General features: G+C 36.0%; 3 protein-coding genes across 3 annotated transcripts in view; all 3 read left to right on the top strand.

The window, feature by feature from the left end:
* LOC18054230 (eukaryotic translation initiation factor 3 subunit B) overlaps positions 1 to 4,333 on the top strand; it is a 5,730-nt gene extending 1,397 nt beyond the window's left edge. Inside the window, exons 3-11 of the mRNA XM_006450175.2 lie at positions 757 to 903; positions 1,399 to 1,527; positions 1,681 to 1,809; positions 1,891 to 1,974; positions 2,081 to 2,205; positions 2,295 to 2,490; positions 2,570 to 3,102; positions 3,243 to 3,351; positions 3,591 to 4,333. Coding sequence (XP_006450238.2) covers positions 757 to 903; positions 1,399 to 1,527; positions 1,681 to 1,809; positions 1,891 to 1,974; positions 2,081 to 2,205; positions 2,295 to 2,490; positions 2,570 to 3,102; positions 3,243 to 3,351; positions 3,591 to 3,917 — 1,779 coding nt within the window. The 3' untranslated portion in view covers positions 3,918 to 4,333. The remainder of the gene's footprint in view (positions 1 to 756; positions 904 to 1,398; positions 1,528 to 1,680; positions 1,810 to 1,890; positions 1,975 to 2,080; positions 2,206 to 2,294; positions 2,491 to 2,569; positions 3,103 to 3,242; positions 3,352 to 3,590) is intronic.
* Positions 4,334 to 7,144: 2,811 nt separating this feature from the next.
* LOC18054229 (aspartyl protease family protein At5g10770) lies at positions 7,145 to 10,827 on the top strand. The gene is made up of 3 exons (XM_006450174.2): positions 7,145 to 7,381; positions 8,793 to 9,251; positions 9,745 to 10,827. The coding sequence occupies exons 1-3, from the start codon at positions 7,216 to 7,218 to the stop codon at positions 10,563 to 10,565; spliced, it is 1,446 nt and encodes a 481-aa protein (XP_006450237.1). The 5' UTR covers positions 7,145 to 7,215; the 3' UTR covers positions 10,566 to 10,827.
* Positions 10,828 to 12,684: 1,857 nt separating this feature from the next.
* Positions 12,685 to 16,067, top strand: LOC112095830 (aspartyl protease family protein At5g10770-like). The gene is made up of 3 exons (XM_024178273.1): positions 12,685 to 12,876; positions 14,285 to 14,728; positions 15,130 to 16,067. Exons 1-3 carry the CDS (start codon positions 12,711 to 12,713, stop codon positions 15,951 to 15,953), a joined length of 1,434 nt encoding a protein of 477 aa, XP_024034041.1. The 5' UTR covers positions 12,685 to 12,710; the 3' UTR covers positions 15,954 to 16,067.
* Positions 16,068 to 16,374: the final 307 nt, after the last annotated feature.

Genomic DNA, 16,374 nt, shown 5'->3' with positions numbered 1-16,374 from the left:
GAAGTCACAAGAGTTCTTCTTGATTGAGAATATCGTTAAGCTCCTTACTAAGATGAGTCTCTAAATTAACAGATTATTTGAATGGTGACTCTCCAGAGCTTCTGAATTCCTCAAGTCTAGCTAAGATTTCCTTTTTCGCTTAAAGAATATTTCCAAACTCATTCTTGTTCCAATGATTTCATTTTGTCAGTAAACTCCTTTACCAGAACATTATAGTCAACATCCTTCTTCCATTCTTGAGACACAAAACCAGAGAAACGACTATCAGTAAGCCATGATGCAGGGAATCTAAACGGTTTCAAACTTTGGTTCCCAGTTCCCTCATTTTTCAAATTAAGAAGGATAGGCTGATGGTCAACCCCCAATCTTTTTAATGGAAACGCTCGTGCCTTGTTAAAAGGGTTGAACCAGATTTCATTGCATTTTTTTTTTGGGGGGGGGGGGAGGTGGGGGGGGGTGGGGGTTGGGGTTGGGTTAATTTGTACGTTGGTAATACTCTGGACGATTGTTTTAGTTGCTTTATTCTTTGTTTGCCTACTTTTCTAATCCTTGCATGTCTATTTTCTAATGGAGGAATAGAATGGTCCATAAACCACCAATGCTGCTTTTATTTGAATTGATTTTTTTTCCTTGGTAATTGGATGTTAACCTCGAATTATCTGTATGCTAGCTGTTATTTTCAGTATTTTACAAGAATTTAACACATAAGCTGTGGATCTTGATGCGTGAAAACCTGATGGTTGGTTTCTGATATAGGAAGCTGAGCTTGCTAAGGAGAAAACAAATGGCTACAAGTTGGACAGAGCACATATATTTGCTGTGAACATGTTTGATGACTTTGATAAGTTTATGAAAGTTCCAGATGAATGGGCACCTCCAGAACATAAGCCGTATACACCTGGGGTAACTATTTGAACATTTTTTTTCCCTTTTCTATAATGGTATTGTATTTTTGTTTGCTATTTTCTTTTACAAGTAGGGACATAGTAGTATGTGGTGCTTGCGATATACAGTTATTTATTTTTCTCACGAATGTGAGAGGATTTTCTAGCTGGATTTATGGGGATTTTAGCATTTACCTTTTGTTCTCTAGTCAACCACCTTGCCTTCCTCTTGCCTTCACAGGAATAATTTTGCAGTCATTCCTGATACTTGCTTTTTTAGTCTGAAATGTGATTTGTGTGTTTTCCTTTACTGGCACCCGTATGTATTGCTACATTATTAGTGTGACTTGTGAACTTTTGAGCTTTAAGTTCTGGAGATTTTTTATAATTCATTAGTACTTATGTGGCACCCATCTTGTTGTTTTATGTTATTTTTCCTTTACATACTTAGTGAAAACCTTTCCTGGTTGGCTTTCTTGAGTTCCTGATATTTTCTACTTGTACATAATTCTAGGAAAATCTCCAAAAGTGGCTTACCGATGAAAAAGCCCGAGATCAGTTTGTGATTCGGTCTGGCACAGATACTGAGGTTTTGTGGAATGATGCAAGGCACTTGAAGCCTGAGCCTGTTTACAAGCGCAGTGTGAGTAGAAAGCAAATCTTAATTGATAATTGTCCTTATTTTTACTTGTATATATTAGTGGGATAGATGTACATGTGAGCTCTTGACCACTTGTGTCCGAATTTTGATTTTTATTTGTGAACAATGCATGACTATTTTTCATTTCCTTTACAGTACTGGACTGAAAGTTTTGTGCAGTGGTCTCCATTGGGGACTTACCTGGCAACAGTCCACAGACAAGGTGCTGCTGTTTGGGGCGGTGCTAATACTTTCAATCGCCTAATGCGTTATGCTCATCCGCAGGTTAATTTTGGTTTTTGTTTGATATTTTAAACAGCCTTTTATTTTGTTTCTTGATCTTTTGACCTTTGCTGGTGTAAACAGGTTAAACTCATTGATTTTTCTCCTGGTGAGAAATATTTGGTGACATATAGCAGCCATGAACCAAGCAATCCACGTGATGCAAATGTGAGTTTTTTTTTTTTTGGGGGGGGGGGGGTTCTTTTTTTAGTTCTCTGAATATTTTACTGTTGCTTCTGAGCCATTGCTGATATAGATTTAATTTAATGTTTAGAGGGTTGTGATAAATATCTTTGATGTGAGAACGGGAAAAGTGATGAGAGATTTTAAAGGAAGTGCTGATGAGTTTGCAGTTGGAGGAACTGGGGGTGTTGCAGGAGTATCTTGGCCTGTTTTCAGGTGATTATTCTTTCCATCACTCTACTTGGGGCTGAGTTTTCTCTGTGTGTCCCAAATGTAATTGTTGTACTAATTGGTATATTTTCCAGATGGGGAGGCGGAAAAGATAAGTACTTTGCCAAACTTGGGAAAAATATGATCTCGGTCTATGAAACTGAGTCCTTTACCCTTATTGACAAGAAATCCTTGAAGGTCGAGAATGTTATGGACTTCAGTTGGTCACCAACTGATCCTATCATTTCACTTTTTGTTCCTGAGCTTGGTGGTGGGAACCAGCCTGCTAGGGTGAGTCCTTGTTCTGATATTCAGTCGGCTTTTGTTTTGTGTGCACTGTTCTGATGTTCTTGATTCATCTCTTTCTTAGGTGAGTCTTGTTCAAATTCCTAGTAAAGAGGAGTTGAGGCAGAAAAATCTTTTCAGTGTTAGTGATTGTAAGATGTACTGGCAAAGCAGTGGAGACTATCTAGCTGTTAAAGTCGATCGCTATACAAAAACAAAAAAAAGCACGTACACCGGCTTTGAGCTGTTCCGAATTAAAGAAAGGGACATTCCAATTGAGGTTTTGGAGCTTGACAACAAAAATGACAAGATCATTGCCTTTGCTTGGGAGCCGAAGGGCCATAGGTTTGCTGTTATCCACGGCGACAGTCCAAGGCCTGATATTAGTTTTTACTCAATGCGAACTGCTCAACACGCCGGCCGGGTATCAAAGCTCACTACTCTCAAGGGCAAGCAGGCAAATGCTCTTTTCTGGTCACCATCTGGCCGTTTCATAGTACTTGCGGGGCTCAAAGGTTTCAATGGTCAGTTGGAATTTTACAATGTTGACGAGCTTGAAACCATGGCAACAGCAGAGCACTTTATGGCTACAGATGTAGAATGGGATCCTACTGGAAGGTATTTTGGATAATGATGTATTTAATTATTACTTTGTCTGTAATGTTTGGAGAACGTGTTTCCTTCTAGCTTAGTTTGAAAGCTTTACATCATTCTTTTTACTAGTTATTTTGTTATAATTGTACGTTTTGTATTTATAGGTATGTTGCGACTGCTGTGACTTCAGTTCATGAGATGGAAAATGGTTTCAACATATGGTCCTTCAATGGGAAGCTGCTCTACCGAACTCTGAAGGATCACTTTTTCCAGGTACCAATTCACAATTTGCAATGTGGGAAAGTAATGATTTCTATCAAATTTTATTTAATGTATTTCGATTTCCGTAAAATTGTGTGATAGGTGGCATAGATCTTAAGTATTGTTTTCCTTAATGAATTTTGAGTTGGAATTATCAGTTGTTTGATACTATTTTCTGTGTGGTATGCAAATTTTAACCCTAGGAATGTTAATCTTTCTATGATTTGAACTTTTTTAATCCTTGTCTACAGTTTCTGTGGCGACCAAGGCCACCATCTTTCTTGACTCCTGAAAAAGAGGAAGAAATTGCAAAGAACTTGAAGAAATATAGCAAGAAGTACGAGGCAGAAGACCAGGATGTGTCAATGCAATTGAGTGAACAAGAGCGTGAGAAGCGGAGGTCATTGAAGAATGAATGGGAGAAGAAGATCAGTGAGTGGAAGAGACTGCACGAGGAAGAAAAAATGGAGAGGCAGATGTTGAGGGACGGAGAAGCCAGTGATGAGGAAGAAGAGTACGAAGCAAAAGAGGTAGAAGTAGAGGAGGTGCTTGATGTTACAGAGGAGGTTGAGGAGTGACATCATAAAGCATTTTTTTTAGCTTTTTTAAGTTAAAGCCCTCTCTTCAGATCAAACAACTTGCAGTACAGATCTCTCTCGAGACAACCAAGGATCTTCTGGACAAGTTTTCCGCTTTTGTCTACTAAAAACCAACCTGTTCATTTGTTAGGAGTGAATTTTGTGTTTGTTCCCATTTTTCTCCTTTTCATTAATTTCTTGATGAATTTTGTGATAGTTATGACAAGCGTATCAGTAAAATTTATAGTACTTTTAGATGTCAATTACTATTATTATTTTTCAATTTTTACATCCTGATTATCCATTTCTTTGTCTACTGGACTGAATTGAGATGTTGATGGAGATCGGAATGGCCCTTTTCTGTTAGCATGTCCATTAAGCTGGGACACTTTTGTAAAATGGACTAAATATCTTGGTCAGTTTTGTAAATTTGTTAAAAATATTGAGGATTCGACGTCCGTCAGATGAACAAGGGTGCACCATATAATACAGGCAATGCTTTTGCAAAATGCATCTTATATGAAGTGGTGCGTGGAGCGTGGTGGTATTTATTTATGTATGTGTATACATGACGTGCGCACGGGAAGGAACATTGATTCAACTTGTATAAAAAAAATTCTATAATATACTCTCTGAGTAGTCACGTCTCTTTTCTTGGAAGGATACAAATTTGCTAAATAATACAACAAATACGAACAACAATCTCCAAGTGCCATTATTTGAGTGCGTATCTACCGATGAATCCACAGGTTTTTTAATGGAACACGCGACGGCCTGAACCCGAAAGTATGTGAATACAAAGAAAAATATCCAGAAAGTTTGTGGACTTCAGCGTGTCGAAAGAATAACAATGGCCAATCGGCAATCACGACAGAATATTTAAATTGCAGGCTGCCATGATGAAAGATTAAGCAAATGTCTCACTCACCCACTTTGAGAAAAGGACTTAATTTGTTCCCATTTCCTTTGTAATTTCATCATCCAATCATTGACTCTTGGTCTTTGTTTTCGCTGTTTAACCCAACCCCGGTTGTCAAAGTACACATTATCTTGCACCAACTTTTTTGTTGATTTGAGTCAGTACACAAATTGCTCCATGACACATGCATTGTTTCTTTTTTTTGTCATTGTATTTGCCCCAAATACAATGATTTGAATGGTTTCTGGAACAACTTGCAAAGGTGATTTGAATTCACACCGAAGTTTTTCTTCGCTACCTCTTTCGTGCCACTTTCCTATTTGTTTCTTTATCTTGTCTGCACTAGCAAGTGTCACAGCATTTGTATCTGGACATATTTGGCTCCATTTTGAAAAGTTAAGAGTCTGTTAGCTACTTGCACATCAAAATAAATTTTAAAAATATGAGGTATCATTTTTTTGGGTCAGGCTACAGTGTAATTGTGGCACCGTGCCACAGTTGCACCAGCCGTTGGATCCACTTAAATGAGTGGGGTTCACTTGAATAAGTGGAAATCCAACGGTTGGGTGCAACTGTGGCACGGTACCACAGTTGCACCACAGATTTATCCCATTTTTTTCCGAAAAAATTGCGTCATGAATAGGTCAGTAATTGGCATCTCACTTCACACTTGGGGGGAGGGGGGGTGGGGAGGGGAGGAGATTGCGTCTTTCTTCCACCACTCGCTTGAAGGCACTGGCCACTGGCTGGCCTACACAAACAAACACACCCTCATCATCGCAAGATTCTTCACAATCCATTTCACTTTCTGAGTGAGATTCCAGCTATCTTCTACACTTAAAAATATAATCAAAATGCCCCACACATTTTAACAAGATTCCACTCATGATGCGAACTACGAGCAAGTGCTCATTTGAGACCCATCATTTCTTTTTATTTTTTTCCTGTTTGTTTTTTTTGATAGGCCAGCTGGTGACAATGATGTACAAACCCTAAGGATTCATACCAAGTTCATCATCTTCCACGTAGAAGATGGAGGACTTGATAATTGAATTTTATATATGAAGGTCTCGTGGGATTGAGTGTTGGGGAAATCATATTCTTTTCTATATTATTTTAAGATTTGGTTAAATAGCACTTTCATGTCCAATAATTTAAGCTTTGTGTGAGCTCTTACGTGGACTCAATTATTAGTTCAGTTTAATTATATGTCTACAATTATGTTATTGGTCGCTTAACCAATGAGTTTTCGTTATTACCAACTTCGTCTGGTCGCGATATTTATCTCTCTTTCTCTATATATATGTATGAGATTATTTTAATGGGCGGATAATGCATCTGAGTTTAAATTTGACAAAAACCAAAAGCAGAAAATGAAACTTATGATCAAAACCCTAATTATTTTTGTAGGTAACAAATGGATCTGGAGAAGGTATTTTATAAAGTTTCTCCTCAATTACATCACGCAATTCCATTACTAATTTGACATATTGAGATTCGATTTCATCTCTAGCTTATACCGATCAATTTAATTAGTTAGTTCCCTTTATTCTGAGAAATTTTAATTACCCAATTAGTAATAGTCAACTTTGTTCCTTCGTAATGAGATTTCTTATCCATTTTGACGTAAAAGTTGTAATGAAACATTTTTTTTTTTTTAACAAAAGAACCAGCATTAGACTAGAAATTTTTTATTGATTCTGAATCCACTAAGATCTCTTCTATGCAAGATGCCCTGTGTGGCTGTGTCACAATCTATGAGAATTGAGAAAATATAAGATCTCAAATGCTGCATGTGAAAGATTAATTGCAATTAACATTTAACGGTAAACTTATAAATTACTGTTTAATTTTGGATTATAATTGCGATCCCAATCGTAGAACAAAGAGGACTCAATTTCTTGTTACATGTGGTATTCTAGCAGAAAAAGAGACTGTACTATTGGCTTTATTAATGTTTTGGTTCCTGTATATTGTTATATCTAAATAAAGAGTGTTGAAAATAAATGATCAATTGATTGAAAGTAGGAAAAGGATAGCAACAAAAAGTGCAATGATTAGTGGAATTATTAGTCAAGAGTTAGGGCTAATTTAGAAAAGTTAGGTCCTAAGGGGGAAAAAAAATAATGTGAAGAAATTAATATTTCAGTAGATGACCAGATGACCCTCGATCGGTTTATGTGTCAATTGTCGATTACCAAATTCTCCACTCAATAATATAGGGTCCAGCATACAGAAACGAAAGCTATTTTGAAATAGACAAATTTGTTAAAATCAATTAATAGGTCATAACATGAAAGAATTAATAATCTAACTGGTATTAAGAATATTAGCTTATAAAAAGCTAACCAATATTGAGCTTGTGAGTTGTAAAGAGTCATGGGTTCACTTAAATTTATTCTCTCTGCTTATCTTCTCTCACTAAGCCTTTGCTATGCTTTCGAAGAAAGAGTCGCCGCAGAAAGCCAACATGAGCTTCAACATATGCATACAATTCAACTCAGCTCTCTTCTTCCATCATCTGTTTGCAATCCTTCCACAAAAGGTCAATTACTTTAAATGCTCTTTCTTTTTGTTCTATGAGTAGTTTTATATATTTTCTTTATTATCCATATGAAAGTTCTCAATTGCAGATGTTTTATTTTAAAAAATGTGAATTTGAGCAATTATACTACATGCCGTTTCATTGTATTTTTTTTTTAACCACGAAACAACGTCATATTATTCAAAATTCGTGTTTAAATTAAAGAGAAGATCTTTTATATCCTTTGTTATTTATTGTTCTCTATTTGAAATAATTATTGTTTATATTTAATCTAACTCCATTTTCCCTTTATATATATAAAAATATTCAAATCTGGAATTTTAAAGTGCGGAAAATCCGAATAAATTAAGTACTTTAAGTTTTTAACCTCTTAAACCCCACAGTTTTAAAATTTTCTCAGACTTTTCCTGCACTTTAAGATCTCGGACAAAAAATATATTATCCTCACAATAGGGTTCACTAGTGTGACAATTTTAATTTTTCATGATATCTAATGTTTTAATCTCTTTTTCGGGACAAGTCTCTTGTATCCTCCCTTTGGCAGTTTCAATTTATTTGTCTCCCTTTGCAGGGGGGTTTCATTATTAATTTGTTTTTCAACCCTTCAACTTGCAGCAGTTAGAAAAAAATTGACTATAGATCGATAGGTGGTAGCAGCCATACTGATATTGCCATTTTCGTTTTTACACTTATAATTATTTTGACATTAACCAGCTCAGTCACAGGAACAATTGGGTGTTTCAATTATATCTTTGATTTTGTTTTTTATACTGAAAGTGATAAAGACTATGTTGTCGTGAGCTATTGAAATCACATGCTTGGTTAAGCAAGTTCTACAAAAAGTATCCTTGACAGCTCTTTTTGAATGGACCTTTTTTTTTTTTTTTGTTTTTTCAACGACTCATTTCAACACGGCTAATTAAGAGCCGACAGCCGAGGAAGGTTTTCAACTTGCAAATTAATTAAGATGTGAAAATGCGAATAAAACGATTCACAATAAGCACTAGATCCCACCAATTATTTTATTTCTAAAATTTCCTCTTAATAAACTAACTAGTAACTTCTTGATTGCTAAGAGATGGTGAAAAAAAGAATATATATATATATTATCTTTCTTCACAAGCTAAATAAATCCCATATATAGAACCCTACTTCGGATCTGGTGCGCTACACTTATCATAGTTAAGTATAATATTTTTTTTTCATTTATAATCATACTTTCGCATATTTAGAAATAAATTTAACCTATATATTAAAAATTCACATTGTTTATGAAAGCAAAATTTACCACTTAGACTCTTTTTTTTTTTTTTTTTACGAATATTTATGATATGTTCGTACTTAATAATTTTCAATTGCATGTATTTGTATCCATTAATTAATAATTATATGATTTTGTATGCTTGTGCAGGCAATGCGAAGAAATCATCGTTGAAAGTCGTGCACAAGCACGGTCCATGTTTCAAGCCTTATAGTAATGGAGAAAAAGCAGCGTCTCCATCACCATCAGTATCACATGCAGAGATCCTTCGGCAAGACCAGTCTAGAGTTAAATCAATTCACTCAAGACTCTCTAAGAACTCAGGCAGCCTTGATGAGATCAGGCAGTCGGACGACGCCACGCTCCCCGCCAAGGACGGTAGCGTCGTGGGTGCCGGCAATTACATTGTCACGGTGGGTATTGGTACCCCCAAGAAAGATTTATCCCTCATTTTTGACACCGGAAGTGACCTCACATGGACTCAATGTGAGCCTTGCGTCAAATACTGCTATGAACAAAAGGAGCCAAAATTTGACCCCACCGTGTCCCAATCGTACAGCAACGTGTCTTGCTCGTCGACAATCTGCACTTCGCTCCAATCAGCCACAGGTAATTCAATACAATGACTAATTAATGAACTACCTAAGGTATATAAAATAATCAAGAATCGATGTCCTTGTCCCTTGTTATTATTATATAAATGAGCTGGATTTTATCAATTTGTGGTTCTTGGGAAGAGTTGGATTGAAGAGAATATGCACGCCATAAATATATATGAGCTTGGAATTTTTTTTAAAGTTTTTTAATTTTTTCCCCAGGGGCTTAGTTTATTAGTAATTTTTAAAACGCATTGTATTCTGATTCCGAAGTGGTAAGGATTAAAATATACATATATTAAGACTTCATTTATTTTTTTCTTTTTTAAATGAACATTAACCAAAAAGAAGAAATATCATTTGCACCCCTAATTTATGATAAAATTAAGGTTAAAAACGTAGTTCGTTATATTTTCGTGCATGTCCCTACAGTCAAATTTCATTAAAAAGATCTATCAATTTTTTACTATCCCTTTTAAAATAATAATTAAAATTTGTACATGCAGGTAACTCACCAGCTTGTGCATCATCCACATGCCTCTATGGGATTCAATACGGAGACTCATCATTCTCCATTGGCTTCTTCGGGAAAGAAACCCTAACCCTGACACCCACGGACGTTTTCCCTAACTTCCTCTTCGGCTGCGGCCAAAACAACCACGGGCTCTTCGGCGGCGCTGCCGGTTTAATGGGTCTCGGCCGTGACCCAATCTCACTAGTTTCCCAAACAGCCACAAAATACAAGAAACTCTTCTCATATTGCCTCCCTTCGTCCGCCAGCTCAACCGGTCACCTCACTTTCGGCCCCGGCGCATCAAAGTCCGTTCAGTTCACCCCACTCTCCTCAATTTCTGGAGGATCATCATTCTACGGCCTTGAAATGATTGGAATCAGCGTTGGCGGCCAAAAACTATCCATTGCCGCGTCAGTTTTCACTACAGCCGGTACAATTATAGACTCCGGAACTGTCATCACACGTCTGCCTCCGGATGCATACACCCCTCTGCGGACAGCATTCCGTCAGTTTATGTCCAAGTATCCGACTGCGCCCGCGCTGTCGCTTCTTGACACATGTTATGATTTTAGTAAGTATAGTACTGTCACTCTCCCTCAGATAAGCTTGTTCTTCAGTGGAGGTGTGGAGGTGAGTGTTGATAAGACAGGGATTATGTACGCGAGTAATATATCTCAGGTTTGTTTGGCGTTTGCGGGGAATAGTGATCCGACAGATGTGAGCATTTTCGGAAATACGCAGCAACATACCTTGGAGGTTGTTTATGATGTTGCCGGAGGGAAAGTTGGGTTTGCTGCTGGTGGCTGCAGCTAGCTAGTCTATTTAATTAGGTGAGCGAGCTTAATGCAAGCATTTAAGAATAATATTGGAAGATTAAGAACTTCTATGGGAGACAAAAAGGGAAATGATAATTAGTGTCTGTATCAAAAATGGGAGTTAAATTTACTGCTGCTGCAAGATGTAGATGAATAGTATTCAATCCAATCAAATAATTGTATGTATGGCCATAGGCCTGTGATTGTATAAGATCTCGTTTGTCACAAGCAATGATGACTTTGAATCAATTGTTTATATATATCCTCGCTGTTGAAATTGCTTCTGATATTGGTTAATTTGACGCTGTAGATTAAAGTGATTCTATGATTGCTATCTCTCTCATTCGCAGTAATTTATATATTATTGAAAGAATTAATTAATCACGCGCGTGTTTGAAATAAACTTAGCAATTTGTTCAGCTTTGACGAGGAGAGTAGTCACATGAATAACAGGCTCAGACAAGACGGTATGACATGCCATAATTCAACGTAATCCTCGTCAACGGATTGTGGACAGTTCCACAATCATAACATAGCATCATGTCATTAACTGTAAATTAGTGCTTCCCACCTTGCAAAGCATTATACGTGTACAAATTAAGCCATCTAGACTCAATTCTTTGAATCAAGGAAACAAGTTCCAATCTTTTAAAGCTAACAAAGTTGGAAGTTTATATATAATAATTATATATATATATAGAGTCATTAATTTCTGCTGTCAATTACTAGAAACAAAACAAGATTAAAATGTGACAACTTTGTCAATTTTGAAACCTGTAGGGAATTTATCAAATTTTACATAAATAAACTTGACTATTTAAATTGTTGAGTATTTAGTTTCGATAAATCTCATCCGCTGATCATCTTTGATCCGATAAATATTAAAAGATATAAAATTAAGAGTAATTATAAGAGACTACTCATCCACCCCTATATCCTGACCATTTCTTTTTGTCAGAATAATTTTCCTTGCTTACATTTTATTTTTTGTTCGATGGTCACTGCGGAAAACAAGATAGCTTGGAGGAAAAAAGAAAAAAATTAAAATGAGGGGCATGATTGTGGCACCTTCATCACAATCATTTCCTCTAATTTTGCCTGACGAACTTTGACTTCTGAGCTCCTACGTTGGCTCCTCAACAGTTATTTTGATTGCAACCTGCAAGGATGTAATTAACATGAAGGAATTCAAAGAATATCTACTCAAGTAACATGTTTTTTGAGGAATATTGGGCGCAATTAGCTCCCAATTCACCTTCCAATATTTGATCGGTTATATGTTTATTCTTCTGGTCAATGTCTGTACGTATACAATAATTAACAAAGTAGCCAACATTTTCAAGCCATCTTTCTATATCATACCAGCTGTTTCCAAGAAGCTGGATGGTTTAAGAAGTTGACGATTTACGTCATGTCATTCCATTTTCATTGAAAAATATTTTTGCTCAGTTTAACGATCTAAAACAACATATAATTATTTTCTTCATCTTAAATTTAATCATCAAAATCAATGAGTAGCAGTTTTCTTCAACTTCATGTCACTTACATTTTACATATATTAATCCACATCTCTTGTTAAATATTATTGAATATTGAAATAGTAATGAAAATGTTTTCTTTAAAAGACACGATAGCCTTGATCAGGAGAAATAACTAAAATCCCCTATTACATATTTGTCAAAATATTATATCCCTCCCCCCAAATTTTAAAACCCTTTAAAATACCCCAATAGTTTAAAAAACTATTAACCTTCAATTTTTATTGATGTTTCTTTTACTGTTTTATGCCAAATATTTTACCTTTTGATGAGTTTTATAACAAAACAGAGGGGGATGATTATTTTATTTAAACAACGGGGGAGGTTATGATCATTTTGCCATTGATCGGTTTATGTGTTAATTTGCAAAATTCCACGTACGCATAGTAACATAGTGCTTGAGCATAGGAAAATGAAGCTCGGTATTAAAATAGACAAGGTTTTAAAAATAAATAAGCAAGTAGCATGGAAAGAATTATTTGAGCATTTTTTTTTAATTGATTTGGAATCATCAATAAAGCTTATAAAACGGTAACCAAGATTGAGCTTGTGAGTTCATCAAATAGCTAGCCAAATTGAGCAAAGGTTGGCTGCAAGAAAGTTCCATGGCCTTACTTAAAATTTTTCTCTTTGCGTATCTTTTTTGTAAATGCTTTTGCTATGCTCTGCAAGCAAGAGTAACTACAGAAAGCCAGCACGAGCTTCAGCATTTGCATACAATTCAACTCAGCTCTCTTCTTCCATCATCTGTTTGCAAGCCTTCCACAAAAGGTCAATTAACTTAAAACCCTCTTTCTCTTTGCACGAGGAATAAATATTTTTAGATTTATCTGCATGAAAATTTCAAGTCGCGAATTAACGTTCTCATTTTCCAAATGTGAAAATTTGATTAATAGGTTGTTGTTTTATTTTTATTTTTTTTAAAAAAAGATTATATTGCTTAGAATTTGCATTAAAGCCTGCAGGAGAAAAGAGATCTTATTATATGCTTTATATGCTTTAATTCGCTATTATTGTTTCTATTATCATAATGTTTATCAAGCCATATTTAAAAGACTTAGATTTCTTCGTAATAAATATAATGATATTACTCCTCTTTTAATTTTCTAGGCATTTAGCTAGGCAAGGCTCTCATATCCTCTGTCCTTCCCTCGGTTGGATCAAATTATATGGCATGCATATTAGTTTATACGCTCATGATGATTTTGAAACCGGAACTTAAGTAGTAGTATTGTATTATATGGTCATTGGTTCTGTAAGATTTAGCCAAAAAGAAAAAGTTCCACTCCACCATCTCATTAATTCACAGAAATTGGAGAGCACCAATTATTTATCATTTTTCTTCCATTATATTGAAAGTAAACGTAACGCTGTCGTGTACTATCCGAAATCACATGTTTGGAAGCAAGTTCATCTAATAGTCTCCTTTTGACAGCTACGTTTCTTTTGTTTTAATTGATTTTCACTTGTTTGATTGCCAAGCAGAAAAGACGAGTAACGAGCTTTGAAAATCAGAATAGAAATTGACAAGTACGCGTCTTCAGAAATTTATGTTAAAAGTATAAAATTAAGATCACATGCATTTTTTCTGTCGGTATTGCATGTCTTTTTTCTTAAATTAAAAAAAAAAAAAATTGGGCTGCATGGTACGATATTTTATGAATATTTTCAATGCGATTAGGACAACCTAAATTATTTCTTAATCGGTTTGGCAGTTTTTACCTTCCAATTAATTCTTTTTCTTTCTTAATAAAGTTTCTACATTTGTCCCAAAAAAAAAAAATTATTTCTTCACAAGCTAAACAATAAAGAGGAAAAATAATTCATCCGATACCGCTTACATAATAACCCTACTGTAGTTGGTGCTTTACATCATATTACAATTAAATCTTAAGATAAGTATATCCGTCCAATGTGTAGCATGTATGTTATTACATACGGATTTTATTTATAAACTCAAAATTTTTTAGATTGAGTTTTAATAAGTGCGTTAATTTTTTTAAAAAATACGAATTTCATTTATGCACTGTTGTTTAATTCGCTGTGCGTTGATATAGTAACGCACAAAGTTAAGATTTTTTTTTTTCCAAAAAAAAAAGAAAGAAAGAAAGAAAATGAGATCTGCACTATGATTTTCAATATTAGCATCCTAATGATGGTTTTTCTGTATATGCTTCAGCCAACGAAAGCGATTCATCTCTGAAAGTAGTTCACAGGCACGGTCCATGTTTCAAGCCAAATGGAGAAAAAGGAAAATGGCCATCACATACGGAGATCCTCTTGCAAGACCAATCTCGCGTAAATTCAATTCACTCTAAACTGTCAGCCAAGACGTCAGCCCGCCTTGACAAGATGAAGGAGAAGGGCGCCGCCACGCTCCCTGCCATACACGGGAGCGTGGTGGGTTCCGGCAATTACATTGTTACCGTCGGCATTGGCACTCCGAAGAGAAAATTCTCTCTCATATTTGATACAGGAAGTGACCTCACATGGACGCAATGTAAGCCTTGTGTGGGATTTTGCTATCAACAAAAGGAAAAAATTTTTGACCCCAAACGTTCCAAATCATACAGAAATGTTTCTTGCTCATCAACAGTGTGCAGTTCGCTCGAATCAGCCACAGGTAAATACAATCGCAGTTCAATTTCAATTTGGGCGTCTTAATTATATTACAAAATAACCCTAACCATTGATATGTGATATCTTGTCATCAATTATTGGTTATTTGACAAAGTCAAAGCCTGATAATTTTTAGCAAAATTTTCAACCAGCGTAGGCACAATAGATAATAACATGTGAATCCCTAAAATTTGAGGAAACCACAATTAGATACTTAGATTGTTATTTTTGTGATGAGGGTCCCTTTTGCCACGCTTCAAAAAAAAAGTCATAGCAGAAGATCTAACAATTGAGGAAAACAACCAATTAACTGCAGTATCACGCAATCATCATGCACGTTAATGAAATTAATTTGATAATTAATAATTTAAATTTTTATAATATTGTCATTCTTGCCATGAACAGGTAATATTCCGGGATGTGCATCAAATAAAACGTGTGTGTATGGCATCCAGTACGGAGACTCATCATTCTCAGTTGGGTTCTTCGCCAAAGAAACCCTAACCCTAACATCCAAAGACGTTTTCCCCAAATTCCTCCTTGGCTGCGGCCAAAACAACCGAGGCCTCTTCCGTGGCGCCGCAGGGTTACTCGGCCTCGGCCGCAACAAAATCTCATTAGTCTACCAAACAGCCTCAAAGTACAAGAAACGCTTCTCATATTGCCTCCCTTCATCCTCCAGCTCAACTGGTCACCTCACTTTCGGCCCCGGCATCAAAAAGTCTGTAAAATTCACCCCACTCTCCTCTGCTTTTCAAGGATCATCATTCTACGGCCTTGACATGACTGGCATTAGCGTTGGCGGGGAAAAACTACCCATTGCCACGACAGTTTTTTCAACACCCGGTACAATTATCGACTCGGGAACTGTCATTACACGCTTGCCACCGCATGCATACACTGTCCTGAAAACAGCTTTCCGTCAGTTGATGTCAAAGTATCCGACGGCACCGGCAGTGTCGATTCTTGACACGTGTTACGATTTTAGTGAACATGAGACTATTACTATCCCTAAGATAAGCTTTTTCTTCAATGGAGGTGTCGAGGTAGACGTTGACGTGACGGGGATTATGTTTCCGATTAGAGCATCTCAGGTTTGTTTGGCGTTTGCGGGGAATAGTGACCCGAGCGATGTGGGCATTTTTGGAAACGTACAGCAACATACGTTGGAGGTTGTATATGATGTTGCTCATGGCCAGGTTGGGTTTGCTGCTGGTGGCTGCAGCTAGTTAATGAAGAAGAGAATGCGTGTGGTTTATTTACCTTAGAACTAGTAACAGAAGATTTAAACCTCCTATATGACAAATTGAAACAATTTGTTTTGAATAATTTCAAGTCTAGGAACAGTATTTGATTATTGAATTCTATGTTTGGCCATGGGCCTGTGATTGTACAAGATTCCTATCACAATGATAGCTATGAATAAAGTGATTTCCTCAAATATGCCCGCTAATTGTTTTTCTTTTTCATGTAAGAATTTTCTCATCATCTAATTTTTCTTTTATTTTTTAGCAAAAGTAAATATGGAGAAAATGGCCAAATTCAATCTCTTTAGTGAAATAAACCATTGTCTTCTTAATGTTTAAGAAATTCACTACTGTCTCGATGTTAAATGATAAATAACTCAGAAACATTTTTTGGAGAGTAATT

Source organism: Citrus clementina, unplaced genomic scaffold (genome assembly GCF_000493195.1).
Source record: "Citrus clementina cultivar Clemenules unplaced genomic scaffold, Citrus_clementina_v1.0 scaffold_1, whole genome shotgun sequence".
NCBI lineage: Eukaryota > Viridiplantae > Streptophyta > Magnoliopsida > Sapindales > Rutaceae > Citrus > Citrus x clementina.
The sequence above is the reverse complement of the archived record's forward strand: the minus strand, read 5'-3'. Positions and strand labels throughout refer to the sequence as shown.

Excerpts from the sequence above, each read along its gene's own strand:
- LOC18054229 (XM_006450174.2), top strand. The coding sequence starts at position 7,216 with ATGGGTTCACTTAAATTTATTCTCTCTGCTTATCTTCTCTCACTAAGC. Across the intron at positions 7,382-8,792 it reads TTGCAATCCTTCCACAAAAG|GCAATGCGAAGAAATCATCG; the intron begins GTCAATTACTTT and ends ATGCTTGTGCAG. Across the intron at positions 9,252-9,744 it reads TTCGCTCCAATCAGCCACAG|GTAACTCACCAGCTTGTGCA; the intron begins GTAATTCAATAC and ends TTGTACATGCAG.
- LOC112095830 (XM_024178273.1), top strand. The coding sequence starts at position 12,711 with ATGGCCTTACTTAAAATTTTTCTCTTTGCGTATCTTTTTTGTAAATGC. Across the intron at positions 12,877-14,284 it reads TTGCAAGCCTTCCACAAAAG|CCAACGAAAGCGATTCATCT; the intron begins GTCAATTAACTT and ends TATATGCTTCAG. Across the intron at positions 14,729-15,129 it reads TTCGCTCGAATCAGCCACAG|GTAATATTCCGGGATGTGCA; the intron begins GTAAATACAATC and ends TGCCATGAACAG.